A 27,485-nucleotide genomic window follows, 5' to 3' on the forward strand; every position below is an offset into this window, starting at 1 on the left:
GCTAAAATACTTAAATTTAGTATATATTGCATATTATATAGTCTATAAGATACCTAATATATACTTTAAGGCTTATCTTAAATACTTTCTTTTACTTATTAGCTTCTCTTTCCTTCTTTAATAAATAGGCCCTATAACTATATATATAAATGCCTATTTAATTAAGGCAGAGGTTAGTTATATACTCTCTTATTAATAATAAAGTATAGTTTTTAAATTAAAACTCTAAAGCTTCTAGCAGGGATATATTATTATTAGCTTACTAAAGGCTTTAATTAAGCAAGTAAACTATTACTGCAGTATTCTTAGGCTATAGCTTTAGTAAAAGCCCTGCTTTATTTAGTATAGTATTTAATTTTATTATTATAATCTTATTAGCTATTTTAATTACTTTATTTAGCTTATAAGTATATAATAAAGAATATTTAAGAATTATCCTTTTAAGGTATATTTAAGCTTAAAATGCTATATTCCCTAATATATAAATTATAGCTATTTTATTATTATAGTAAATAATATAAATAATAAGGCTAAATTATTATTTAATTTACTTATTATAGAATTAGAGTGCCTTAAGAATAAAAGCTATACTCTTATCTAGAAAAGGCAAAGTATATAAATAACTGCTATATTTATCTTTAATTATTAGTAGCTATTAACTTCTATTATAGCCTTTTTTATAGTCCTAAAGATCTTAAAAGATATACTAAAATAGTTTAAGTAAGTATTATTTAAAGGGTTTTTTACTAATTATCTAGGTTATCTTTACTTAGGTATAGATTTTACAGTTAATATCCTTTATCCTATTAATTTAAATACTATAAGTATTATTTATAAGCTTCTCTAAAATATCTTTATTAAAATAACCTACTCTTAGGTACTAAAATAAGCTTAAGCTAATATATAGTTATACTTAATCTTATATATACTAGGTATAATTATATTATTAAATATATATAATAGTAAAGAATATTAGTAATTATATAATTAGAATATTATTATAGAGTATTATTTAGCTATTATTAAGATAAGAGTAAATAGGTTTATATTAAAGGAATACTAGATTAAAGTAATAATTAAGATTAGTAATAATAATACTATTTTCTAGTATATTAAAGCATAATATATAGTTAAATCCTATATATTAAAGCTTCTTCTTCTATAATAATACCTCTAATATAATATTTATATAAAATCTATTAATAACCTAAATATTTTTAAGAATAATACTCTTAATATACTTCCTATTAGTATTATTAAGCGCTTTAGTAATTACCTTTTAGCTATAATTAATAATTAGGAATAATAATATTCCTACTTAAACTATTTTACCTTTATTAAAAGGTATAAAAGTATAAGTAATAAGCTTATTAACTAAGTTAATAAGATATATAAAGCTATAAATATTAAAAATAATACTCTTTAAGAGAGGTCTTTAGCTATAGCTATTTAAGTAAATAGAGAAGTTATACTCTTTAAAGAGATTTAAATTAAAAGTAATAAAATATTAAGGTATCTTATTCTAATTAATACTGCTTATAAAGCTAGATTAGCCTAAGTTATTACTTAGGCCAGGGATTATTATCCTTTTCCTTATAAGCTTTACTTTAAGGTTATAATACCTAGTTAATATTACCTTTTAAATCTTAAAAGCTTTTTCCTTAGTTATTCCTCTAGGGAGCCTTATTTTTTTATAAGAAAGTGCCTTTTTTAAGATATTATAATCCTCTATATACTAAGGATAATTTTATAAGTAAAGGCATTTTATTTAAGATTAAAGCTTTCTACCCTTATTCTCTTTAAGGTTAAGTATATTATTAAATATAATAAATATAGTATTATATATAGTACTTAAATCTTACTTAATAATAATATTAAGCTTATTTATATACTAATTAATTAACTTAATATTAATTTTATTTTTATTAGAATTAATAGTATAAAGTATTTATTATATTTAGCTAGATATAATTTAAGCTTAAATTACTATAAGGAAGTTAAAAGCAGCTTAATTTCCTTAGACTTTAAAAGCTTTATATTATATAGTATAATAATAAACTATATACTATTTATTAAGCTATTTATTAGGATTAATATATATACTCTTTACCTCTTTTATATATATATTATATACTTTATAAGTATAAATAATAATACTTATAGCTTAAGGGGTAAAATGCTTCTTAAGTCCCTTTATAATATAATGCAGGGTATAACCCTTAGGGTACTTTTCTTTTACTTTTTTAAGTATAATATTAAGTACTTCTTTATTAACTATTAATTATAAAAAGGCATAGATCTTTTTATCTTTAGTCTTTTAAGTAGAATACTTATTCTATTTAAGTATATTAGTCTTTTAAAGTATAATATATTTATAATTAACTTTATTAGAAGTAAGCTTAAAGAATTCTAGATTATTCTTAAGAAAATCTATATTATCTAGATAGGCAATATAAAGCTCTATAATATTAATAGCCTTTATTATATACTTAATAAAGTATTTATCCTTATAATTAGCAATTAAAATAGCCTTAGGGGGCTTTATTTAATTAGCTTCTTTATTAGGGAGGCTTAGGTTAATATATACCTAGGTATTAGTAGCGCTAAATTTAATTTAAATATATTAAAGCTAATATTACTACTAAATACCCTTTTTAAGGTATAGTATTTCCTTAAGCTTAGAATTAAGGGTAATAAATTAGGTAGCTATAGTTAAAAATAGCAATATAAGGGAAAATTGCGCTTTATTAAGGGAAAGAGTGCTAAAAAGGATAAATTTAATACTTAAGATAAGCTAAAAATAATAATTTATAATTAAATTAAAGGTTAAGGCAATATAAGTTTCTAGAATTACTTTTATCTAGGCTTATAATTATTATTAGCAGCTATTTTTACTAGATAAGGCATAGAAAAGAGGATTAAAAAAGCCTTATTTTTTCTATAAAAGGAGGGAAATTAGCTTACTATTTTAGGTAATAGAGCAGCTAAATTATATAATATAAGCTCAGCTAATTAGGGCTATGCAAATGTTAATAAAAGCCTAGGCTAAATTTAAAGGTATTAAGATTTATTATTACCCTTAAGGTTAAAGGAAATAATAAAAGGGAAAAAAAGCTTAAAGTAAAGCTATAATTAAAGCTATTAAATATAGTAAAATTATAATATTAATATATTAAAGCTATAATAAAATACTATATTTATAAAGCTATTATAAAAATTTAATATTATTATTATTAAACCTAGCTAATATAGCTATTCTAATTAACTTAGTATACTTATATTCTAGTAGTAATTAATAAGTTTAATATAGGCTTAAGTTAAATAATTCTAATAGCTATTAAAAGCTAAGTAGTTTTTAATATAATAATTTAATATTAATAATATATAGAATTAAAATATTAAATATTATTAAGGGTAAAAAAGTTATTATTTAATAGGTTAAACTATTAGCTTTATTTATTATATACTTATTATAAATACCTAGTATATTATTAACCCTATATATAAATACCTTAATTATATTAATTAATTAAAGCTTAATTTCCTTAAAGAAAATATATTATATTCTATACTTAAGCTTAAGCTTAAGGATTTTAAGTATAAAATTAAATAGCTATAGTTAAATTACCTATAGTAATATTTATAGTTATTTATAATTTTATTAAGAATATATATAAAATAGTTATAAGGCTAGGCTTTATTTAATTCTTAAATATCTAGTTATTATTAATAATTAGTTATAATATAAGCCTAATATATTAAAAAGCTTATAAAGCTAAAGCTATATAATTTTTATAAATAGTAAAGTTCTAATTATTATTATTATTAGCTATACTTATAGCTTATTAATTAATATTATTAATAAAAAGATTAATATTAAATTATAAGAAAGGAAAACTTAAAGTTAAAGAAAGAGGCTTTTTATATAGCCTAAAGCTCTTAGTTTATTATAAATATAATTTAATTATATTATAGTAAATCTTATAGTTTATATAGAATTACTTTAATTTATATATATATATATAATAATATATTATTAATTAACCTAGTAGTTAATATTAAATTATTATAAATATATTAAACTTTATTAAAATTATTAATAGTATAATTATATTAGGATTAAGATAATTATATAATATAATAAGAGGTCTAATTATATAACTTAGTTTAATTAACTATAGTATTAAGTAAATTTATTTATTTTACTTTAGTATTTTAACTTTATATTAAACTCTTAACTATATATATAAATTTCTTTTTTTATAGACTTTAATTTAAATAGAGTTTCTTATAGTTTAAGCTATTATAGCTAGATATATAAGAAAGCTATTACTTAGAATACTTATACTTATCTTTAATAGTTTAAATAAATACTTTTAATTTTATTAATTATAGCTTATATTAACCTATTATATTATAGAATATAATCTCTTTTATTATAAAGGTATTCCCTTTTTTAATCTTATAATATAGTATATAAAGCTATTACCTTTCTTATTAAATCTATTATAAATCTCTCTAAGGAATAAGAATATTAAGGAATTATAAGACTTTATAGTTAAATATAGCTAATATTATATTATCTTTAATTAAAGGTCTTTAGCCTATAGAGATATATTTTAGCCTTATTATTATAAGGTTATATAGATCTTAAAATAAGGCTAAGTTAATATATAATACCTTAATAATCTTATTATATATATAATAAAATTGCCTTATATATTATCTAGCTATAAGGCTATAGTTATAAGGTTAAATAGTATAGTAATATAGTATTAATATTATAATTATAATTTAAATTAGCTTAATATATTAAATATTAAAGGTAAAATAATTTACTTTTTTATTATTATTCTTGCCTTTTTATATTAGTAATTTTATTATATAAAGAAGAAAAAAGTATTTATTATTATTTTATTATTTTATATAGCTTTATTTTAATATAGAGTTTTATTAAAAGCTTATTTAAAAGTATAGCCTTATAGCCTTATAATATTATTAAATTATTAGATATTTACTATTTAGGCTATCTTATTTCTTTATAAAATAATTAAAAGTCTTAAAGATATAAATAAATATATTAAAAAGGCTATAATTAAGTTATTTTATAATATTATTAGCTATTAATCTAGATTATAGCTTTAATATTAAAGCTTTATTAATTATAATAAAGTAATTAATTAAAAAGCTATTACCCTAGCTATAATAGCTTTAATTTATTATTATTATTTCTATTAGTATTATTTATAATTTAAGCTATCTTAAAAAAATTAAGATTTTTAATATTAATAAATCTAGCTTTAATTTAGCTTTAATAAAAATCTTAATTTTTTTAAAGCTATTTTTAAATTTCTAGATAAAATTAAGTTAATTATAGCTATTTAACTAGCCTTTACTTTAATAGGCTTTATTTTCTATAGCTTATAAGCTAGCTAATTACCCTCTTTTTAACCTTTTCTCCTAGCCTTCTAGCCTTATTAAAAGCTTTATTTTTATAACCTTATAATACTATTAATAGTATTACTATTATATATAATTTCTACTTAATAAATATAAAGATATTTTTATTTTAATAAATCTCTTTTATTATAAAAAGCTATATTTAATTCTTTCCTAGGCTTAATACCTAAGGTATATTATAATAATCTCTCCTTAAACTTAGGCTTATAAGTATTATAGTAAATTACCTTTATATAAGTATATATTAAATAATCTATAAAATTCTCTATATAATATATTAAATATTTACTTTTAAATTATTCTTAGATATTTATAAGTGCTTTCTTAATATTATTTATTCCTATAGGCTACTAATATATTATTTAATTCTGCAATTAACTTTAAAGTATAATATATATTATAGTCTTTATTAAGGTTAATTATAATATAAAGGAGAATTAATATAGCTACTTTTATACCTAAGGTATAGGAAAAGAAATTATTATACTTAATACTCTTTATATTAAAAGAGATATTAATATAATAGGCATTTTAATAAGCCTATTATCTTTCTTAAAAGTAAATAATAAAAAAGGCTTTATAGTTAACTTTTACTTTTTATATTTTTATATTAATAGTTAATTAAAGACTTCTAGGTTATTTTTAATATAAAGAAGATTGTTATTAAATAATTTAATCCCTTAATAATTACTAGCCTTTATATAAGTAATATTAACTTTTTAATTACCTTTCAATACTTAATTATATAAATTTAAATATAAAAAACTATATAAATAGATAGCTTTTACTATAATACTATAATAAAGCTTTTATTTTTCTTAGTTCTTTATTATAATAAAGAACTTATTAATATTATAATTATATCTTTAGCTATTAATATCCTTTATTATTACCTTAAATACTTAATAATTCCTTAAGAGCTTAAGTAGCTTATATTTTACTTTTTTAATATAAAAGCTTATTAATAAAAACTAAGCCTTTAAGTATTACTTAAGCTATATATAAATATCCTTTATTAATAATAGCCTCTTATTCTCTAAATTACTATTTATTTATATATTTATATAATATTTAAAAAGGCAATTTATTTAATTAAGATTTTAATATAGCTTTAAGCCTAGGTTCTTTATATTACTTTAATAAGCTAATAGCTTTAATTATTAATTTCGTATAAGTCTTAAGTATATTTATAAGGTTACTTATAATAATATTATTAAAGGTATTTATAATAATATTATTAAAGGTATTTATAAAGATATTTTAAAAGCTACTTTAAAGAATAAATAGCCTATATTAATAATTATATAGTTATTAATAAAGCTATTATTATATAATTCTTTAATAGTATTACTTTATATAAAGACTTAATTATTAAGGTAAAGTAATAGTAATATATAGTCTTAGGATAATAATCTTATTATATTAATAGTTTAATAATAAATTTCTTTAATAAATTAATTATATATAATACTATTTATAAGCTAATTACTTTAAATTCTATATTATTATATTGCCTTAGGCCTCTTATATTAATTGCCTTCTTATTATATTAAGTAGCTATAATTATCTTAGCTTAATATAAAAAGCTATATATAATTAATATAATACCTAATTTAATATATATTAAAATATATTATATATATTTATACTAAAATATATGTTTTAAATTAATTAGGGCCTAAGCGGTGACTAGAGTGACGAGGAGAAAAGAATAAAACTGGCTATCTTAAGAAAAAAGAAAACAAAAGAAACAAGTGGTTACAGCTACCAAGTGCAACTTGAGTAAAGAAACATCTAAATGCTACGTTCAAACTGGTTTCCGTCCTGTGAGGAATCGATAGGTCGTGATCAATCTCAAGTCTCGGCTTCGGAATTCTCTTTTTACACCCTCCATCAACACCATGACCTGATCCTGGGAATAGTTCCATACTCGCGTGAATAGTGCAGGTGTATGTGATTCAACAGACATCTGCATGTGTGTGAGTTCGAATTTACCCAATTCTTTCAACGCTGGGTCCTTTGCCCAAGGGCCAATGGGGATCTGTCCTTATAGTCAGCAAATCTTCAATGGAAGTAGACAGAAGGAAAACGTACTCGGTAGACTCGTTCTTGAACGTCTTCAAACCCTGCATCAATCATCCATTGTTTGTGATATCGTGCCACGTTGATCTGCTTTCCAAACATCTTGCTCGCTTCATCTAGCTTAGACACCCATTCCATTGTCCATGGGGCACGATCGCAACTATCGTCGTCGCTGAATATCCAAGCGTCATACTCCTGCATCTCAACGTAACCACCAGGCTTGAGATTCTCCATGACTCTGCTGTAGAATAGAGGCCAGTCTGCTGACGTGCCGCAGATGGCACGACCATGGATGTAGTCAAAGCGCTCGTGCTCGCGATACGTCCACTCATCTTCGTAGTCGTCGACGTGAAATACGCAATTGCTAGGAACCCAATCAGGCTGGATGGGGGAAAGATCGACACCAGCCACTGAGGCGTTGGGATACTCGTCTGCCATCTCTATGGCCCAAATTCCAGTGCCACAGCCCAAATCCAAGATGCGACAATCGCCTTGGTCATCCGGTTTTGGCAAAGGCGCTGTGTGGAGGGCGCCGCCGAGAAGCAAACGCCAGATGTGATGCTGAAGATCCAAGCGCTGCTGTTCCTGATCATCGTTGGGTAGGACGTATTGCCCTTCTCTGAATGCATGATAGCGCCGTCCGTTTTCGTACTGATAATCGTAGATGGATGAAGTGACTGAAGCCGTGTAGGATGAATCTCTATCTGACCCATATGTGGAGTCTGCATCATTCCCTGGCAGTTCCTCCTCCTAAATACCTCGGTCTCAATACGACGTGTCATTTTGAAGAGTACGGACGAGAGATGAAACACTCACATCGACTTGCAGAGGCGCGTGGTCCTCATCGTGCCGATCTTGGTTCTCAGCAGGGCTCTTTGGTGATTGGCTCATTTCATTCCTGTCTCCAGATTGATTTGGACTATCGCGACCCGGTAGACTGGTAACGGGTGGAGGAGGCAATTGCGACGCTACAGGCGAGGTCTCGGACCCAGTTCCCTGTTCAGAAGCCATTATCTGAGTCAGACGTGAATCCTTCAAGCTAGCTAGTTAGTAGATAGCTCTGTTTTAAATATGTAAGTAGAGTTAACGTTAGATGTTGGTTCCGGCCGGCAGTGCTAACGTCAGTCAAAGGAAAGGGCGGGACAGGGAAAAGAAAAAGAAAAGGAATAAGATGACACAAAAAGTCAAGTCACAACACGTGGTATGCAAGCAGACGAAGAGTAAAGAATTGGGACCGGAACAGTCACGCCCATTCTTGATTCGTAGCATTGCGAGGTGATGCTAAAAGAGGTTAAGTGTCGTGCCACATTGTAGCCACTTCGTTCCAGTCTTTCCGAGGGCTAAAGATACGTACATACAGTAACTTAGTGGTCTAGTCTAGACTAGACTTATCTCAAAAGGGCCCTGGCTAAAAACTGTCTACGCGAGATAATTTATCCCTGTCCTTAGATTTTCCCCTCTTTTCATTCAAAAATTGATATATACTTATTCTATAACAGAGACGAGGAAAAATGGTTAACGAAAAGCTCATTTGCGTCATTGGCGCGACTGGTAACCAAGGCGGTTCAGTCGCCCGTCGATTCCTCCGCGCAGGTTTTAAAGTCCGTGGTTTGACCCGAAACCCATCCTCCGATTCGGCCAAAAATTTGAATGCGGCTGGTGCTGAAGTTGTCTCAGTCGATTTGGATGACATTGAGACACTCAAAGAAGCATTCAAGGGCGCCAACATCATCTTCAGTGTGACGAACTACTGGGAGCCCTTCTTCAGACCCGATTGCCGACTGCAGGCTGCCAAGGAAGGCATCTCGTGTCGCAAATTGGCCTATAATGTCGAAGTCCAGCAAGGAAAGAATATCGTCGATGCTGCTGCAACTGTGGCTGAGGGTCTTGACAAGAACGGCTTCTTAGTCTCAACGCTCAGTCAAGCTGAAAAGTGCAGTGGGGGGAAATTCAAGGATTTGTATCACTTTGATGCAAAGGCTGATGTGTTTCCCGCATATGTCGACGAGAAATATCCTGAGCTTGCTGCCAAGATGTCATGCATTCACACAGGCTACTTCTTCACCAGCTTTAACATTCTTCCCGACTCTTATATGAACAAGGTACGTTCTTAAGCAATGACCAGATTCGCCTCTTCTGACAGGATAGCAGTTGTCTGATGGGTCTTTTGAGATGTCCTTCACAACCACCCCCGACGCCATAGTCCCCCACTTCAACCCGGTAGGCGATATGGGCAACTTCACTTATGCTGTCTATCAAATGCCCCCAGGCAAGGCCTATATGGCTGCAGGTACTTTCTGCACATGGCCCGAATGGATCGAAACATGGGGGCGTATCAATAATGTTCCAGTCAAATATCGACAGATCACGCCTGATGAGATGACTGAGGCTACACCTGACAAGGACGCAGGCATTGAGACGGGACTCATGTTCTCGTACACTTCCGACCCGGGATATGATGGCGGCATGGAGCTGCTGACTGCTAAGGATATCGAAGAGGTATGCAATGGCATCATTCAAGAATTAATATATACTTACTTTATACTAGACTGGCATTGAATGCCCCATGACTACATGGGAGGAATGGGCGAAGAAGTACGACTGGTCTACGATTCTTCAGAAATAAGATTACAGAGGAGTTAGATTACTACTTAGATTTTATCTACATTGAGCTTCTGGCATAGCAGGAATTACAAATGTGGCCAATGCCTATCGACAGTCCAACTTGGAGACGATAGCGGACCCGTCTTCTTATCTACATTCTACAAAGTACGAAAAATTATCGGAGAAGCCCTCGAAAAAGTTTTGAGTGGCACAGAAACCGTGGCTCCTAGTCCGCTCTTCTTCTCACCCGAAGAACTGACCCTCACCATCTCACAGTCTGATTCGTTTTGGAACGCCCGAGGACAGGATTCATCAACAAGTTTGCCAGAGTCCCGAAACATCCGAACATACGTGGCTTATTTCGGGGAGCTCTCCATATCCAGTACTCTCTGAAGTCGTAGTTCTCAGGTTCCAATCTTCCACCCGAGATGCGGACTGTCAGTGCAACTAGGATGTTAATTGTAGTGTAGAGAAACATGCCGCTAAGTAATTTGACAGTATCAAACAGCCAACCTGCAATGTTAGAACGTCTAGACCTATCACCAACATGCGTTCCTAGGATACTCACAAGATAGTGTTGGTACAGTCGCCCAAGGCGGTATAGAAGCAAAGATAGGCCCAAACATGACAGCGACAAGAAATAAGACCCCCGTTGTCAAGGCTGTGATCCCCGTCCAGCCACTAGCAGCGATCCCAGCGCCACTCTCGATGAACGTTGTAACAGGCGAACAGTCGAGAAGAGCACTGATGGAGATGCTCAATGTATCGCAGCAACACGCCGTGTCGAGCGAGGAAAGCCTCCATCAATGTCAATCCACCACTCCGCAAAAACGAACCATAGAGTACAGCGTTGCAGTGGCGTCAATTATGTCCACATATAAGACGGCAAATAGAGCAATGGCAAATTGGGTACCGTTTTCTGGTACGTCCCAATCCAGGGTATTGAATGTGTGCTTCATCCTGTGAAAAGACGTAACCTGACAGAAGAGATCAAAACGAGAGTCTCCTTCTGGGGTGTAAGGAAAGTAGGTTATCTTGGTTTCACGTCTACCAATTTCTAGTAATATGCTTTGAAGAGGTGAGAGAAGTGTGACTTGCGGCTAGGAAATAACTGAAACCAGGAGGATGCCAATAAGAAAGTTGTACTTGACGCGAAAAGCCAGGAGATAGGCAACAAATATGCCACCAGCAAAAATGACTGTCCTCAGCTATTTTCGTTTGTTAGCCTCGTTTGTGATCTCATAGTCTGGCTGTTTACTTGCCTTTGGGCTTGACATGATCTCCGAGCCACACATCTGCGTATCGGAATTAATCATCTCAATGGGATACCCGGCAATAGCCAAAGGCATCGCGTTCTAACCTCCCGTAACGGCTCTAATCCCCTAGCCATACGGCAAGCCAATCTCAGCAAGAAATAGACCAATGCCAGCACCTGTAGCTATCTCGATTGTCGACGGGATCAGTTTGACGAGCCATTATCTGACGCCCGTGAGTGCGAAGGAAACAAAAATGAGCCCTTCAAGAAAGACTGCTGTTAGAGCAACCCCGCAAGGAAATTTACCTGAGCCGTTGTATCCACCACTTGGAAAGCGAAAAAGGCGTCGAGACCCATACCCGGCCTATTCAAGGGTTAGGTGTGATCTGATAGTAAGGTTGTAAGTGTTGAGTTGTTCCTTACGCAAGGGTTATGGGTATATTGGTGGCAAGACCAAACATGAAGCTTGAAATTGTAGCCACAACAGATGTGGCCATGACGGGATCCCTTCTAACCTCTTCCAACAAGTTAGTCGTTTTGTTTGAGGTATGGCTTTGACACGTATACCTTATTTGCATATTGTATAAGTGGGAATTTTATCACAGTTATTTCGATTCGCCACATCACAAATTCAAGGACCGCCCATCTGCAAAAGAATAGAAGCCTGAGAATGTGTCAATCGCGAACCCGCGGAAGTACTGGACTTTGACCATCATCTTACATTAACAGCAATGATATATGTCATGGCCGCGAAGGTCGTCGCACCAGCACGAAGCTCTCTTAGAAACGTTGCCCCTGTGATCTCTTCGGGCTAACGCACGTGGATCGTATTAGCTGAAAGATCAATATCGAGCACTGGAATGTCTTACATGACTACTGACTTCTAGTCTGAAGAAACCACCAATAAAGGAGGACGCGACAAGTCGATTAAACCTTACGGTAGAACTTTACTTTGCTCTGCGTACTTCCATCATGCTTCTAGTTCCAGATGCAAAGGCGCCTCGGTTGAGGAAGTAAAACTTATGAAACGTTGTCTCAATATTGGAAGAGGGAACATCTGAGAATGAATGAGAGTCTATGATATAAAGAACTGAGCCTGATATTAGGACTATTAAGAGAGCCAACATTACAAGCCGGATCATACGAGCAAACTGCTGTACACATTTCGGACGTAAGCCACAGTGCTGTAATCCGACAATATTGACAATCAATAGGTACGCAAGGATCACACGGAGGTCATGGAAGATTGTGCCGCACTAAAGTCGGAAGCATAAGCGGGTTAGCCGATTTGGACCGGGAACCAGGTCGAATACCCGTTCCCCGGTGCGAGGGAGTCTAGTCTAGTGCTGCATACTATCAGAGGATGAGGACTGGGCTAGCTGAGGTGCCTTAGACGGTGCCCAATCAAGAGTCTCCGGAGAGAAGTGAGAATGTTTCTGCTCAGGCACAAACACAAGCATGTGTTTTGTTCATTAACTTTGGCTAGTCAAAGTTGACTGCCATTCATCTTTTGTCCGACGATATTCCACGTGAAACGAGACCTTTACTGTGTGCTTGAACTTTCATCAGTAATGAGCGCGTATGAATGAATATGCAATATGGTAGCTGGTTCTCTTACTATGAGACCGTTGGCTGCAAGACGGTAAATGAAATGACACAACAGATGCTTAACCCCCTGCCAGTTTGTCCTCATAGTTTCAAGCCACTTGACCACCAACCAACATGCTTCCATTAATTCTCGTCTCGGCTCACGTATAAAATGCATCGAGGGTCTCGCCCATCTCAAGGATACAGTGGATTTACCGAGACTAGATGGTGATTGGGAAGCTTTCCGTAGCACGCGGGACAAAGTTCAGTTGGATCTGGAGGCTGCAAATTGCCTAGCTTGTCGTGGTAAGGTGTTGGCATTTAGTTTCGACAAAGGATGTCATGGGGCCCCGCAAATGGTTTAGATCATAAGCCAAGGCCTTAACTGGCCGCGGAATAGTTAGTGTTGCTTTGGGGTCACGATACCGCATTAAAAATGGGAGGTAGTTGGGTGCTTCTCGAATTGTTTTCCCCACTGTCTCAGTCTGCCATCTCGGTCAAAATCGCCAAGAGTAGTGAGGCTCTGTTGCTGCACGAACTTAAACATGGCCCGAGCTGTGCTTTGTAGTAAAGTCATGATGCAGTCGTTTTTCTTTTTGAGTCAATGTTGCGAGATGAGCAAGGTACATGCGAGCATTTCGAAACAGAGGTATGCAGATTACTAAAACAAACAATGAAAAAACAACCGTGCACATAACAATGCCTCAAGACGCAGCTGGGCCAGATGAGGCGCTCTATAGTCGCAAGCCACTCAACTAGCCGCATCGAGACCTGGATTAAGGTAGACGATCGACCCTTCTAGACTGCTTTTGGTTTTCTGGGCTGCAAGGAACAAGAGGAAATCTGGGCCAAGATCGGACAGGCTGAATAGATGAGATGGTGGTCTCGAAGGATTGCCTTTCCCAACACAACCAGATTCTCGGGTCATGGGACTATCTCTTAAGCTACGAGCTTCCCGTTCCTGTCACTTCAAATAGAGAGGGAAATGATACGGTCCAGAATACACAAAAGACAACAAAGTTCAGCCCTGCATTCGCCAGCTAAGGCCGAGTCTACCGCCAGGTCCCGGACTTGACTTCTCCCGACTTCAGCCTATGCCCGTCTTGGAAAAGGGTCATTATCATACTTTATTACCCCAAATTCCAGAGACCATGTATGCAAGCAAGACCCCTCTCATTCTTTCCTGCCCTGTTTGTCTTTTTCCCACTTTGGCTTCGACTACATCATAATCCCATGTCGTTTGCATGTTCTTCGACAGCAGTGTACAATAATTCACAATGACATTGCTAACACAGCCCGACACAGAGCAGTCTTCCCCTCCGTCCACTAGAGGAGGGCGCATCCGCTCGATATTACGGAAACCGGCATCGAACCTTGCCCTACGGATCTCAGATCTGGATCGATACCGACTCAATATGTGGGAAGTCAGCTGGGCGGCTCCCAAAGAGTCGAGAAAGGAACATCGCGAGAACAAGGAGTCTACTCCCAAGAGCACGTCGCAGACAGGGCGATCTTTGTTTGGCCGGGGATCATCTTCATCGTCGAACGAGGTACCGATATTCAGCAACCTTTACAAGAGGAGGAATCTCGAAACGACCTCACCGACTGCGTCAACTTCCACTTCTTCATCAAAGGCTTGTGCAGCGACAGCGAGTAATTATGAGCTTGACTCGGATAGACTTTCTGTATTTTCCGCAGTCAGCGAGCAAACAACGGTGCATGTTTCGCATCTCGTTGATCTCAACAATAGAAGAAATGGTCAATTAATAGACACCACCCGACCTTCGCCAGGTAAATTCGCTCTGCCAGAGGTCATAAGTTTACTAACATCTATAGATTCATACGACCGCAACGACCCGCACGACGACCCTCCTTCACCAACACTGACGACATCCTCTACGCCATGGGATACAGATACACTAGAGAACGTCCTGTTACGTCCATGGCCTCTTATTCAAACCCTCAGTGATGACTCATTCGTCGCCCGAAGCACAGAAGCGTGTTCAATACCACGTACGTCGTGTGACATTCCATATCTCATCAACTGCGGAGTGACGATTGTGGCGACTTCGAGTGTCAAGTCCAAGTCACGCGGCCGATCATCAAGTAACAAGTTCGTACTATTGCCAGTCATATATTGCAACTTCATGCTAATATGAGACAGATCACAACCGCCGCCTCAACCTCCCCGTCCACACAGTAGCCGCTCGTACACCCCCATACACAAAACACCACGACGCATGGCGTCCTACAACAACTCGCTGAGAGCTGAAGCAATGGACGGCTGGAAACCCCCCAATGAGTGGGACTGCACGCCTATAGAGCCTTCATTCCAATTTCCCGACAGTGTAGAGTCGCCGGAACCTGATATTCCAAAAGAACTGAACGAGATGCAGCTAGGTGTTAAGCGCTTAGCCAGAGAAGACAATAAGGTCAGGTTGTTACGATTGACCGAGTCGCATGACGTGAACGGATCTCCAAGCGCCAGTCAAGACTTGGAGATTGAGAAGATGCAGTGGATGTTGTCCGCACTATACAATATGGACGGCCCCAACTACCCTGACATCAGTGATGAGAATACGGAGTGTGAACCTTCTGATCCACCAAAGAAGGTACTCGCTCTTTATGAAACGTCAGGTAAGAATGACTTGAGTCTCTTTTCACGTAACTCAACTGACTTTTCCAGCTGTTACCTCGTATCTGGCCGCCGTCAACCACAGTAAACAGGTGTATCATCTATCAGCAGCACCTCTGTCTCCCATAACATTTCCAAACATCCATCCAGTCCTTTCACCAGTACGATCACCCTCGGCCTTCCCTGTCGCACCATCTACCATCGAATCCGTCCATTCTTTACGGCTGCCTTTGGTCATGGCATCACAAGAGATTCCTGCTCTGTTGAGAAACATACACAGGTGTCTCGAGCCAGGGGGTTCACTGTATCTCACCATCATCGACCCGCTCCCTCTGACTAGCACTCTTGGCCCATTACTCCGATCATGGATCGAAGACCATCTACTCTTCAACCTCGAAGCAAGTTTCCGGTGTACCAACCCTAGCAAAGTTTTGCCTCTGTGGTTAAAGAGTGCATCGCTACTCGTCGATCCCAATTTGGTTGAAACACGTCAATTCTACGCCATTCCGCTTGACGATAGCCAGTTACAGTATATACGAGATGGGCATGAGTCAGAAGATGGGCTGAGGCAGGAGCTTCGAAACACCGTGGGTAGAATGCTCTGGATGGAGATTTGGAGAGAATACATCATTGCTGATAGCTGGTGGTGGGATGACCCGGATATTCTACACGAGTGTACACAACTACAGACGACGTGGGAATGGCGCCTGATTGAAGCTGTTAAGGATAGTTAAGTCATCTCCTCCATTTTTGTTTCTTGTTTGGATTGTGCTAGATAGCGTTATACCCTCTGTATCCTAATAATCTTGTAACTATGGGAAATAATAGACTTTGTTTGTCTTGTCAAAGCCTCTTCAGCGTTGTTCTCTTCCATATACACATGCCACGAAAGAATCTTGAGCTATGTGCCATCTTCTCTTACATGACAATCCTTTCAACGGGTCGGCTTGCATGCCTTTGGCTTCCAGCCTTTCGGTTTAATAATCTCTGTGCTAGGATCAAACCCTGGTGCAACTGTTGCAGTTGAGCTCGTCTGATGCTTTTATATATCACTTGGTGGTGAAGACTTACCTGTGGTACCTACAAGCGTCCATTCACCCAAGCTTCTCGCGCTCTGCCACTCATCCCTCGCAACAATTGCCTGGGGCCTCTGTCCTTCAAAAAGATCCGCTCCCATAATGTAGTCTCTGCCACAAGATCCGTTGTTGTAGGAGACGGACAAAACTAGAGGTGCACCAGCGTAATAGTGCCAGACTTCGGCGGCATCGAGTTGATGCCAGAGTGATTGGCCTGCACAGCCTTGCAGAAGGTAATAAATGGCCGTGCTGATAGATCGGTTCGTGCCTGGTATGACGTTGGGGTCCCTAAAAGTTTCGTAGAAATAACCCCCTTCATCAGATGATTGCATGTCTAGAAGACTGATGATTGCATCTGCAGAAAATTCATTGCCTGGTGTTTTGCTACTACGGATTTGCTTGTCGAAGGCCTGGGGGAGATGCAAGGCAAGGCTAAGAGGTAACCAGAATAGAACCAGAGTGTACCGCATTGTGGGACGAACGAGCTCTCGTTTCTGTAACTTGATGTTTTACGAAGTGAAGATGTAGTCTCTGAGTTGAATCTCTTTTTCAAGAGCCCCCAATGTGGTTTTTATTGCTATTGTAGTCGGCAGTGTGTCGGCATGACGCCGTGGATGAGGCTGCTGTCAGACTCTCTTGCAAAGAGTCAAGTGCTGACAATCTTCTCCACTCTGACGTGTAGGCTTTGATTCAGGTCATCTTATTGCTTCGGGTCCGAGTTTGCGATTCACATTGGACTGTTATTGGCCGTCGCGTTTATATGGATGTTAAACCCCAGCTGCGTTATTTGTTTTCTGGCAGCTTCTCACTATAAAAGTTTCCATCAATCGTTACTCTTTGGGACCTAACAACTATCAACCCGATGAGTCATTTGTTAATCTAGATATTTAATCTTCATGTTTAGTTCGTCCTGTAAACGCCATTCTACTTGTGTCCTCGGTGCACGCCGCTCGCCGCTATAAAATGTCACTTGCGGGGTGGGCCGACGCAGGATTGCCATCAGATAAGAAATTATACATAAACTATCATTGAAGTATCATTTTATGCTCAACAAGACTCATCCAAGCTCAAAATGACTTCCAAACCGCCTCAAGAACTTCTCTCCGCTCTTATTCAAACACTTGAGCATGACATTGTCCCATTGACAGAACAAGGCGTGGCCTCAGGAAGTAAAGTCTTTGGCGCTGCCATTCTTTCCTCCCAAACCCTCAAACCGCTCACAGTTTCTACCAATGATGAAAGAGCATCTCCTCTTCTTCACGGAGAGATAAATTGCATTCAAACATTTTACACAAAGACTTTTCCCGATCCAAAAAGTCGACCGGATCCACGTCAAGACTGCGTCTTTTTCGCAACTCATGAGCCGTGCAGTCTCTGTCTCAGCGGCATTGCATGGTCTGGTTTTAAAGAATTGTACTATTTTTTCACCTACGAGGACAGCCGCGACCAGTTCTCCATCCCGTATGACATTGATATCCTGGAAGAGGTCTTCCGTGTGAGAGCGGAAGGAGAGAGCGACACGGCGTTGCAGAATAGAGCTTTGTATAACAAGAAAAACAAGTTCTTTGCTGCCAAGAGCATTCAAACTCTCGTCGACGAGATCCAGGATGAGGACGAGAAACAACGTTACAAGGTCGAAGTAAACAGAGCCAAGGCTCTCTACAATGCTTTGGGTGAAGAGTATCAGAGGAATAAGAACAATGGGATAGAAACTTCAAGCACATGGAGATAGAAGAACAATCTAAACATCAGGGTATGGATTCATTCATACCAAGTTCAATGTTGCATCTTGTTACTGCGTCTATCTGACCCCCAAAGGTTCTAAATTCCCAACCCTTGTCGCTATCAATTCAGTAGCATTCCTACACCAACAAGCATACTAACAAAAACTGCAACAACGGGTGTAAATCGAGCGCCATTCAACGTTGAAGTTGCATTGTCTTCAGCATCCTCCGAATCATCCTTATCTCCACTTCCAGTCTCTCTAGCTTCTTTCACATCCTCTTCCTTATGAACCATCGCAACGCCTGGGAATTTTCTGATGATAGCAACCTCGCCGAGATCCGTGGGCCGGGCACCAGTACCAGTCGTGAACGGCTTGGTTGTTTTGTCAACATCATACGTACGGGCGGAGAAGATAGGATCAGAGAATACGCTTGTTCCAACAGTGTAAGCCGAGCCAATTGCGGATATCGGCATGGCTTGTTGGCAGTACTCCGAATACGTGCCTGATTCAAAGGGTTGGATGGAGGATATACAGCCCCATCCCCAGACGTCTCCAGTCCAGCCACTAAAGGCGTGTGAGAATTACAGTACAGCTTGGAAAGTCTGGCGACGACAACATACCTTGGGCAGCAAAGTGCAACTGTCTCCCCGGGTTCCAAGATCCCACCCCATACATCTTCAGCTCCAAGCCGGTCGTCCAGAGCCCCAAGATCCTTCGTGAAAACACCGCCCTTTATCGCCTCGTTGTCTGGTGCAAAAGTTCCAGCAGTTGTCCAACCTTTGGGACAAATCACACCAGGAGAAAAATAGTCTACTGTAGGGTGCCCTCCAGTCTTTAAGTTCTGGCTATTTATCTTGTCGTGATCTGAGCCAGATGGATAGCAGTCACCCATCTTGTCAGGACCGCACGAAACTGGGCCATATTGGCTAGTGAGGTCACTTGCATTGGCGTAGTAGATATGGTCCGTTGTTACGGTTGTGCATGATGCAGGGGGCTCGTAGGTTGTTGTTAGAGGACCCAGGTTAGTGAAGTGGTAGCCAAAGAATTCTGTAGAAGTTGGCATCTTGGCTATTTGGTGAAGGGGTAGCTGTGTTAAGACTCGAAGAATGAGATAGGAATAAGAAGATAGGCGACACACCCATTAAATGCGGTTAAATAATGACTGCAACAGCATGCATTGATCAATTCAGTCACTTGACTACTACATGTGAATATAGGCTATCAATTGCATCGCTGTTCTCCTTGGGCGCTCCAAATTACCCGATAGGGCATGCTGTGTCTTGGCTCTACGACATGTCACAGCTGATGGCCAATTACGTTGTAACAATAATGGTAGCTATGAGGCGTCAACAGGTTTTCAGTTCGGAGATTACTCAATTGGGTTGAAATGAATAGTTATAAATAAAAAACAGACTGTTTGTTATGTTTATATTATTCATTTCGTCATCAGCCACATGTTTGGAAAGGAAAGACATGCGATTTATTGAGTAATGATTAGAGACACAACGAGGTCTTTACCACTCAAGGGCGAGGACAAGAAAATGGAAATCATGTAAGGATATTATAAATTAATAAACACCATGAACTAACTATTGAGAATTCCTAACCAATATTGCCCATGGTCGATATGTATCAAGTAAGTCAATCGATCGTTCAGTCCAGAATCTACATAAAAACAGCAATGACTGCGGGAACAGCCAACATAAGGCCAGTTCGGACCACGCTACCGCCGCTGACAGGGACAGCAGGGGTGGGGATGGTAGGGGGAGGAGTTCCAGCAGGAGGAGGAACAACAGCTGGGGTAGAAACAGTGGGGGGAACCTCAACAGCAGGAGGAGGGTAAACTGGAGGAGGAACAACCGAGTGAGGGGGCTGAGCAACAGGGGTGCTGACAACGGGAGGGACATAGGAGCTGGGGACAACAGGAACAGGAGTAGGAACAGTTCCGTTACCGTGAGGAGGGTAAGGGACAGTGGCGACGGGAGGGAGAACAGGCTTGTTGCCAGTGGGCTTCTCAGGAGTAGGAACAGAGTGTGTGGGCTTCTCGTAGGCCTCAGTGGTGGGAGCAGGGGGGTTAGGAACCTCCTTGCTAGGAACACCAGTGGTAACAACGGGAACCTCAGAGCTGCCAGTCTTGGTGGACTTGCCAGTCTCGGGGCAGTAGGTGGTGCTCTCGACGATGGTGACAGTGGGAGCTGGGGGAGGAGTGGTGGGAGGCTGGAAGGTCTTGGTTGTGCGAGTCTTGCAGGGGACGACAGTGGTGAGAGTGTCGGTGATGGTGGTGACAGGCACGGGAACAGCGTGAGTAGAGGTGGTCATGGCAGGGACAGCACCAGTCTCAGTGGCAGGGCAGACGTAGGTGCTCTCGATGATGGTAGATGTAACAACCTTCTGGGTGTAGCGAGCAGGGCAGTTGATGACAGAGGCAGCACAGCTGGTAACAGTGTAGACGTGAGTAGAGGTGAGAGTGCGGGTAACATCACCAACGGTGCCGTTACCGTGGGCAGGGGTGGCGACGACAGCGGGAGCAGTGGTGACAGGCTTAGCGGCAGATCCGTAGAGAGGAGAGTCGCCGGTGGCATGGGGGACAGCGTGGTCGCCAGAGGCGTCAGGGGCAGCATAGCCCTGAGAAGTAGCCTCAGGTCCAGCAGGGACGGTAGCAAGAGAGATGGTTCGGATCTCACTCTTGTCACCATCCTGGCCCTGCTGCTCGAGGAAAGAACCAGTAGAGCCACGGTTGGGCATGCAGACCTTGGCCTTCGCAGCAGTAGCAAGCTCGACGGTCAGGGTAGGAGCAAGGTTGAGTTCGAGGATGTCACCAATCTCGACGTCAAGTTCGACAGCAAGACCAAGAGTAAGAGCAATGACCTCGTCGACGGAAACAGCGCAGTTGTCAGTGGCGACGAGAGCAGCGGTGTACTCGAAAAGGCTGACCCAGACAGCAACCTTGGCACCAGCATCGATATCGAGAACGGGGATGTCGAGTTCGGCTTCCAGGTCGATTTCGGTTCGGAGACGGAGCCCAAGCTGGAGGTTGACAGCAGCAGAAAGATCGATATCGGCGGCGATACCGAGAGGAAGGGCCTTGGTAACAAGTCCCTCAAGAGAAACATCAACAATGTCCTTAGTAAGAAGAGAAACCTCGACGAAAGCCTCCTCGCCGAAAGCAAGGTAGACACCAGCAGAAAGATCAATGGCAGCATCAACACCGACAACAAGGTCGAGGGCAAGAGCAGCACCGGCCGAGGCCTCAAGGAGGCCAGGGACTTCAATCTCGAGAGCAGAGGAAGCAAACAGCTCAATGGACTCGTGGACAGCAGCCGAGGCAGAAATGTCAACCTCGACGTAAGCCTTGACTCCACCGAGACCAATGCGGACGCGAGGCTCCTGAAGGAAACCCTTGACAAGCTCAAGGGTAGCATCACCCTCGATCTGAGCCTTGGGGAGGTTAAGACCAAGCTTGATAGCAGGGCCAGAAGCGGAGGCAGGGGCAGCGACACCCTTGAACAGAGTGTGGTCCTCCCAGCTGTGGGCGAGAGGGCAGGTAGAAACGCCGTTGGCCTTGGACTGCTGGACAGACTTCAGAGGGTCAGCAGTGACCTTCTTGGGAAGGTCAGCGACAGTCTCCTTGGTAGATCCCAAGTCGACTCCAGCCTCGATTCCAGCTCCCTTGCCGCCGAGAGAAACATCGACATCAAGACCAAGACCGACACCGGGCAAAAGGTGAGGAGAGGCCTGGGCAACGGCCACGAGACCTCCCAAAGTGGGTAGCAAGTTAGAGAAATGCATATTGAAGAATCAAAACAAAAATAATAATGAGTGACTGGAGCAAAGATTGCTTCCTAAATTTTGAGTTGCTAAGAGAGTGACTGGAAAAGAGTGCTGAAGACTGGAGAACAGAGAGAAAAGTTCAATCCAAAGCAGCAGATCAGCTGTGTTTTATGGACTCTATTCACAACGCCATAATGCTATAGTATTGCACTCTACATAGTGTAGAGTACATACATAGGGGATGCCATGCTCATCAGCGGATACCGTTCAATCTCGCATGCGAATGTCACGTCGACGAGCCGTACACTGGAAAGAGGAAACGGCCAAAAAATCCAATCATACACGACGATCACTATTTCAGACCCCTGGCAGTTGGACGAAGCTAGCGGGGGTCAGGTGGCGCTTTTGCTGCGCTGATCAGCAAAGTACCCTAAGTATCGGGGATTTACAGGAATTAAATTAGAGGACGAGCTTAGAAAGATACGGATACCACGTGCGGGTTGTGGGATATGGTTTTGTTTCGTTTCGTTTTCTGACAAGTCTAAACACTTGGTGGAAAGTGACGTATTTTGAAAGGGGAGGGTTGCATTTACAGTGGATGCATTGCGCGCAGTACTTGGGTCTTCAAGTTTCGGATTTCTTATTAATGGAATACGATCGCCTTCCTCATAAGCAGCGAATGGCTGTCATGTCTATCCGTATCTATCTGTCTCAACTGTCCGCTTTGTCAAGTTGACTTTGAACTGTCAGTTCAAATGGGGATTGGGATGTTTGTCAAGCCCCGGCAAATAGACTGCCGAATGAGCTTGTCAAAGCGTGAGGCTAATGTCTAGTCTCGGTGTCTCACTTGACTTGAGCACAATAAGACCACAGAATGCTTTGACCTGAACGGTATCTCAGTCTATAGATAAGATCAAATAACATCTCAACCGAGAATGAACCATTGGCTGCCAAAGGCCCTGGAGTTAGGAAATTTCACCGCCTGGGCGCAAAAAGCGGTTCGTATGACAGGGACTTGGACTGATGGGCAGGGGAGAGTGGAGCAAGATGAAGATCACTGAACAGTCATTGCCTGTTATGTCAGAAGTGCCAAGCTTGTCAGGGTCAGGCTAAAAGGATGGTTTGTGCTCAGGAACAAGAAGCAAGACTAAGTCATCTCGCTGCTCTTTGAATTGGCTTGGAGAGCTAAAGATTGTCAGGCGACAATTTTGAATGATCTGCAGAGCTTGCGTGAGCCAAGGTCAGTGTTGACTTGGGCGATTCAGTCACTTGAAGAAATACCCTGTTTGTTCGTGCACGAGCTCATGCAAGATAGCTGATCAGAGGGTTTCATTCTACTACCCTACATACGAATATCCAGGGAGTCGTAATGCCCATTGCTCTACAGACAGAGTACAATGTATCCATATGCAGATTCAACCATGATACACAAGAATTCCTCAAAAAAGACTTTTCTATTTACGATACAGGCAATATGATAAAAGCGGTACGGATAAAACAAATATCAGGAAGCCAAGTTACTTCTGACTTCAGTATGAAGACACGACTCTCCATCGCCCCGATCAACTGCAAGCATACAGTGATGGCGTGTTCCGATAGTAAATAGCCCGGTGCAAATCCCTAACTAGACAGACAGAGTCGATGCAACCAATTAAAAAGCTCTTATCACCTGGCAAGTCTGTGTGTAACTTGATTAGTTCGGGCTGTTTCTTCGCTATTAAATATTACTCAAAGCACTAGTCTATAAATGTCGCAATTCGTTTCCGCAAGGGCCAAGTATTAATCACAAGTCCAAATTACGTTCCTCCTCTTCCTTCTTCGGCTCCTCTTTCTCTGCAGCACCTGCATCCAGACCCTCGAACAAATCCAACCCCCAATGAATAGGATTCAACAGCCTCAACTTTTTGTCTTGTTTCGCAACCTCGTCGAGCTCACTTTTAGTGAACTCAATTCCTTGAGAACAAAAGTTCTCAGCAATATAATCAGCGCGTGTGCTCTTCGATATCACGATCGTCCCGCGTTGTTGTCCCCAAGCTAGAATCGTCTGAGCGACTGTCGCGTTCTTCTCCTCAGCGAGCTTCGTCCAGAAAGCGTCATGTAGAATACTCGGGTATTTATCGCCGTACGTCGGATTTGCGTTTGCGAGGGGCGATGCGGCGATGACTTTAATGTCTTCTTTCTTGTGAAAGTCCACAAAGGACTGTTGCTGGAGGTAAGGATGTGTCTCAAATTCGTGAGCGTAGGGTTGAATGCTGGCAATTTGAAGGATATTCTTGATGTCCTTTGGAGCAAAGTTGGAGAAGCCGATATGACGCGTCAGACCAGCGCGAACGAGATCTTCCATGGCCTTCCATGTGTCAGTGAGAGAAGTCTCATTATCTACTCGTCGTGTCTCAGGAACCCAAGCCACAGGGTAGTGGATGAGGTACAGGTCCAGATACTCAACGCCGAGATTCGCGATGGAGGTTTCGATAGCCTTGCGTACTAACTCAGGATGATGATCTGTGTTCCACAGTTTGCCGGTTACCCATATCTCATCGCGTGATACGCCCGAGGCTTTGATACCCTTGCCAATCGCTTCTTCGTTGCGCCAGATCTGGGCAGTATCGATGTGACGATAGCCGCCTTTGAGAGCATGCTCTACAGCAGGAACAACCTGCGCAACTCGTCAATAATAGTGTCTTAATCGGAAACCCAACGGATCATCTTACCACTCCCTTCTCAGCTAACCATGTCCCCAGTCCAAACGTAGGGATATCACGAACAGTCTCATTCTTGTCGAACTCTGGCATTTCAGCGGGTCCGAATGACGTCGCTATTGAGAGAAGAGTGTAGGTGACGAGACTCACAACCGTGAGGAATGAGAATGCCCTTACAAAACTCATGGTCGGTTGTTTGCTGTAAGAGAAAGCTGTAAAGTGATTTATCGTCTGTTGTTGAATGACGTGACTCAGATGAGGCAAAAATATCAGGGACTTTTTTTTCTTCTCTTTTGAGCAGCTGACGACCCTGATAGTGGATGCCTACAGCGCCAAATACAAGGGTTCCATGACATCATTACATAAGCAGTCTTGCCAACAGATGACGTTGAAAGCGGATGGACCGGGAATTTATATCTTGATGAATATATTTAATATCTTGATCTGTTCAACTCAACTTGAGATACCAGTCCCAAGTACACTTTTCCGGACTATCCGAATAAACTCAACCTCTCACATCAACTCCGACTCAGTGAGCCCCCCCTGCAGAATTGGCGTTATCAGCGCAAGACCAGGGGCTCGTTCCACCATTAGCCTTTAGTGAGTTGTTGATACCAACGATGGAGCCATAAGTGCCTGCAACCATCATGAATGTACCAGCCAAGATAACAAAGGCACTCCACCCAACCATAAAGTACCACTTCAGTGACCTGTTCTTTAAACCCTTGTTCCAATTGTCATATAACCACATACAGCCATACGGCTGGAAACACATCATAGTACCAAGAAGAGCACCAATAAGAGACACGAGACCTCCAAATACAGGGATAGCACTGGCAATAATGTATGCGATGATAGTGACGCTTCCTGTGCAGGCTAACCAAGTGGCCCAGTGCACTATACCGTTGGAGTTGAGATGCTTTGTACCGCGCAATAAACGGATAAACATGTACTTGGCAGGAATCTTTACTATGTCAGTATGTAGTTTCATGAAAAGGAAAAACAGGGCTTACTCACGTGGGTCATAAGCATGGCAGTCACAATCAATCCAGGAAGGGCAAAACCATAACAAACTTTTTTCATGAGGGCGCCAGCTGAGCCTAACGCAGGAGAGGCAACGTAGGATCCGCAGTAGAAGTAAACCACTATACCAATGGTGATATATGTGATTGTCACGATCGACTGACAGGTTATTAGAGAGCGGGTGTAGTGCTTTGGCTCACGCATTTCAGCAGCGATCTGGAAGAAAGCGGGCGTTCCAGAGAATGCAAAGATGTGGGATGACACTGCTGTGATGCCGTCGACAAAGGTCGGATGGTTAAACAACTTCCAGTCGGACTCCCAGTGGCCATGTTCAGGGCTTGGCGCAGCTGCAGGACGATCTTGGACACCGACGGCCACAGTGACACAGAAGACTGTGAAGAATATCAGTTAACAATACTGCATTGACAAGACCAATGGAGGTAGCCTCTCAGAGGAGAAAACTTACTAGCTGTCATGATACAGACCAGTCCAACCCAGGCGAGCCATCCAATCTTACCCAGCGTACGAATACTCGCAAAAGAGAATCCAAGAACAGCTGCTACGGCCACAAAAACAGCTGTGCAAGCCGCATGTGAAGAAACAGAGTTGAGGCCGATGGATATACCTAGCATCGCCGAGCCAGCTACAAAGATCCAGTCTAGAAATCCGTCAGTAAAGAGGCCACAGAGAAAGGCATTCGATACATACAAAGCATGAAAACGGTCGCTAGAAACTCGCGACCAATCCTTCCGAATATTAGGTATCCAGCATCATCGATACCGTAAACCTGCGGATGACGTCTTTTGAACACGCCGATCATATAATCAGACCATGTTGTGATGACTGCCACTGTGATGAGGCATATGATTCCGGGGATCAAACCCAATGCATCAAACGTTTGAGGAATTGATAGAACGCCGAGGCCAATTTGAGTTTTTGTCATTAATGCGACTGTTGCGATCCATCCGACCTGTTTAAAGCGTGAGTGTACTGTTTTTAGTGATGGGTAGACCAGGGTGTGGAACGCACGTTGCGATAATTGGGACCATCTTCTGAAACTTCACCAAAGACAGCATCATCGATGCGCTGTGAAGTTCCTTCAACTTGGGAACAGTTTGAGTTTGATCGTTGGATTCCTTCAAGATCCGAAGGAATCTCTTCTTTTTTCGAAGGTGACATGTTGAGTGATTTCGCTGTTCAGCTAATTGTTCATGAAAGCTTTGCACAGCAAAGCTCAGGCCAGGGTAAGGATGAGCGAAGAGGAAATGGGTCGAGCAGAGTCTGGAACGGGAAAAGAGTCTTGGAATCTGGGGAAGATGGATCCCAAGAAGCAAGGGAGCGTCATGTCCTTTTAAACACGGCCTTTCTATGACTACAAGAAACTGATTTCCCCGGATTATACTCGATCGAGGCTCTATTCCTATCTATCCCTGGCCCACAATGGCTCCATAAACCTATCATCTCCGTATCTGGAGGATCGGTGTTGTGGATCGCGAGTCCCGGGGTGATTGTGTCGGTTTAGTTTAACGGGGACTGGGAGAGGAGGGGACCAATTGTCAAGTGCGCG

The 27,485-nt window shown here is 40.0% G+C and overlaps 9 protein-coding genes across 9 annotated transcripts; 3 read left to right on the plus strand and 6 right to left on the minus strand.

Annotated features, from left to right (window-relative positions):
* Positions 1 to 7,267: 7,267 nt before the first annotated feature.
* FSST1_008139 (S-adenosyl-L-methionine-dependent methyltransferase) lies at positions 7,268 to 8,553 on the minus strand (the record flags this gene model as incomplete). The annotated part of the gene is made up of 3 exons (XM_083224991.1): positions 7,268 to 7,501; positions 7,555 to 8,292; positions 8,359 to 8,553. 3 exons carry the CDS (start codon positions 8,551 to 8,553, stop codon positions 7,268 to 7,270), a joined length of 1,167 nt encoding a protein of 388 aa, XP_083084100.1.
* Positions 8,554 to 9,053: 500 nt separating this feature from the next.
* Positions 9,054 to 10,168, plus strand: FSST1_008140 (uncharacterized protein; the record flags this gene model as incomplete). The annotated part of the gene is made up of 3 exons (XM_083224992.1): positions 9,054 to 9,644; positions 9,694 to 10,041; positions 10,091 to 10,168. 3 exons carry the CDS (start codon positions 9,054 to 9,056, stop codon positions 10,166 to 10,168), a joined length of 1,017 nt encoding a protein of 338 aa, XP_083084101.1.
* Positions 10,169 to 14,265: 4,097 nt separating this feature from the next.
* On the plus strand, positions 14,266 to 16,357 carry FSST1_008141 (uncharacterized protein; the record flags this gene model as incomplete). Its single annotated transcript, XM_083224993.1, has 4 exons — positions 14,266 to 14,779; positions 14,825 to 15,101; positions 15,153 to 15,625; positions 15,675 to 16,357. 4 exons carry the CDS (start codon positions 14,266 to 14,268, stop codon positions 16,355 to 16,357), a joined length of 1,947 nt encoding a protein of 648 aa, XP_083084102.1.
* Positions 16,358 to 16,557: 200 nt separating this feature from the next.
* FSST1_008142 (RmlC-like cupin domain-containing protein) lies at positions 16,558 to 17,169 on the minus strand (the record flags this gene model as incomplete). The annotated part of the gene is made up of 2 exons (XM_083224994.1): positions 16,558 to 16,637; positions 16,695 to 17,169. 2 exons carry the CDS (start codon positions 17,167 to 17,169, stop codon positions 16,558 to 16,560), a joined length of 555 nt encoding a protein of 184 aa, XP_083084103.1.
* A 602-nt stretch (positions 17,170 to 17,771) lies between these two features.
* On the plus strand, positions 17,772 to 18,431 carry FSST1_008143 (cytidine deaminase-like protein; the record flags this gene model as incomplete). Its single annotated transcript, XM_083224996.1, has 1 exon — positions 17,772 to 18,431. One exon carries the CDS (start codon positions 17,772 to 17,774, stop codon positions 18,429 to 18,431), a length of 660 nt encoding a protein of 219 aa, XP_083084104.1.
* An 89-nt stretch (positions 18,432 to 18,520) lies between these two features.
* On the minus strand, positions 18,521 to 19,488 carry FSST1_008144 (uncharacterized protein; the record flags this gene model as incomplete). The annotated part of the gene is made up of 2 exons (XM_083223869.1): positions 18,545 to 18,989; positions 19,046 to 19,488. 2 exons carry the CDS (start codon positions 19,486 to 19,488, stop codon positions 18,545 to 18,547), a joined length of 888 nt encoding a protein of 295 aa, XP_083084105.1.
* Positions 19,489 to 20,090: 602 nt separating this feature from the next.
* Positions 20,091 to 22,214, minus strand: FSST1_008145 (uncharacterized protein; the record flags this gene model as incomplete). The annotated part of the gene is made up of 1 exon (XM_083224997.1): positions 20,091 to 22,214. One exon carries the CDS (start codon positions 22,212 to 22,214, stop codon positions 20,091 to 20,093), a length of 2,124 nt encoding a protein of 707 aa, XP_083084106.1.
* Positions 22,215 to 23,979: 1,765 nt separating this feature from the next.
* On the minus strand, positions 23,980 to 25,081 carry FSST1_008146 (NADP-dependent oxidoreductase domain-containing protein; the record flags this gene model as incomplete). Its single annotated transcript, XM_083224998.1, has 2 exons — positions 23,980 to 24,852; positions 24,908 to 25,081. 2 exons carry the CDS (start codon positions 25,079 to 25,081, stop codon positions 23,980 to 23,982), a joined length of 1,047 nt encoding a protein of 348 aa, XP_083084107.1.
* Positions 25,082 to 25,424: 343 nt separating this feature from the next.
* On the minus strand, positions 25,425 to 27,097 carry FSST1_008147 (transmembrane amino acid transporter protein-domain-containing protein; the record flags this gene model as incomplete). Its single annotated transcript, XM_083224999.1, has 5 exons — positions 25,425 to 25,859; positions 25,913 to 26,310; positions 26,385 to 26,576; positions 26,627 to 26,888; positions 26,948 to 27,097. 5 exons carry the CDS (start codon positions 27,095 to 27,097, stop codon positions 25,425 to 25,427), a joined length of 1,437 nt encoding a protein of 478 aa, XP_083084108.1.
* Positions 27,098 to 27,485: the final 388 nt, after the last annotated feature.

This window comes from Fusarium sambucinum, chromosome II (assembly GCF_050947815.1).
Source record: "Fusarium sambucinum isolate potato_lamoka chromosome II, whole genome shotgun sequence".
Classification (NCBI taxonomy): Eukaryota; Fungi; Ascomycota; class Sordariomycetes; order Hypocreales; family Nectriaceae; genus Fusarium; species Fusarium sambucinum.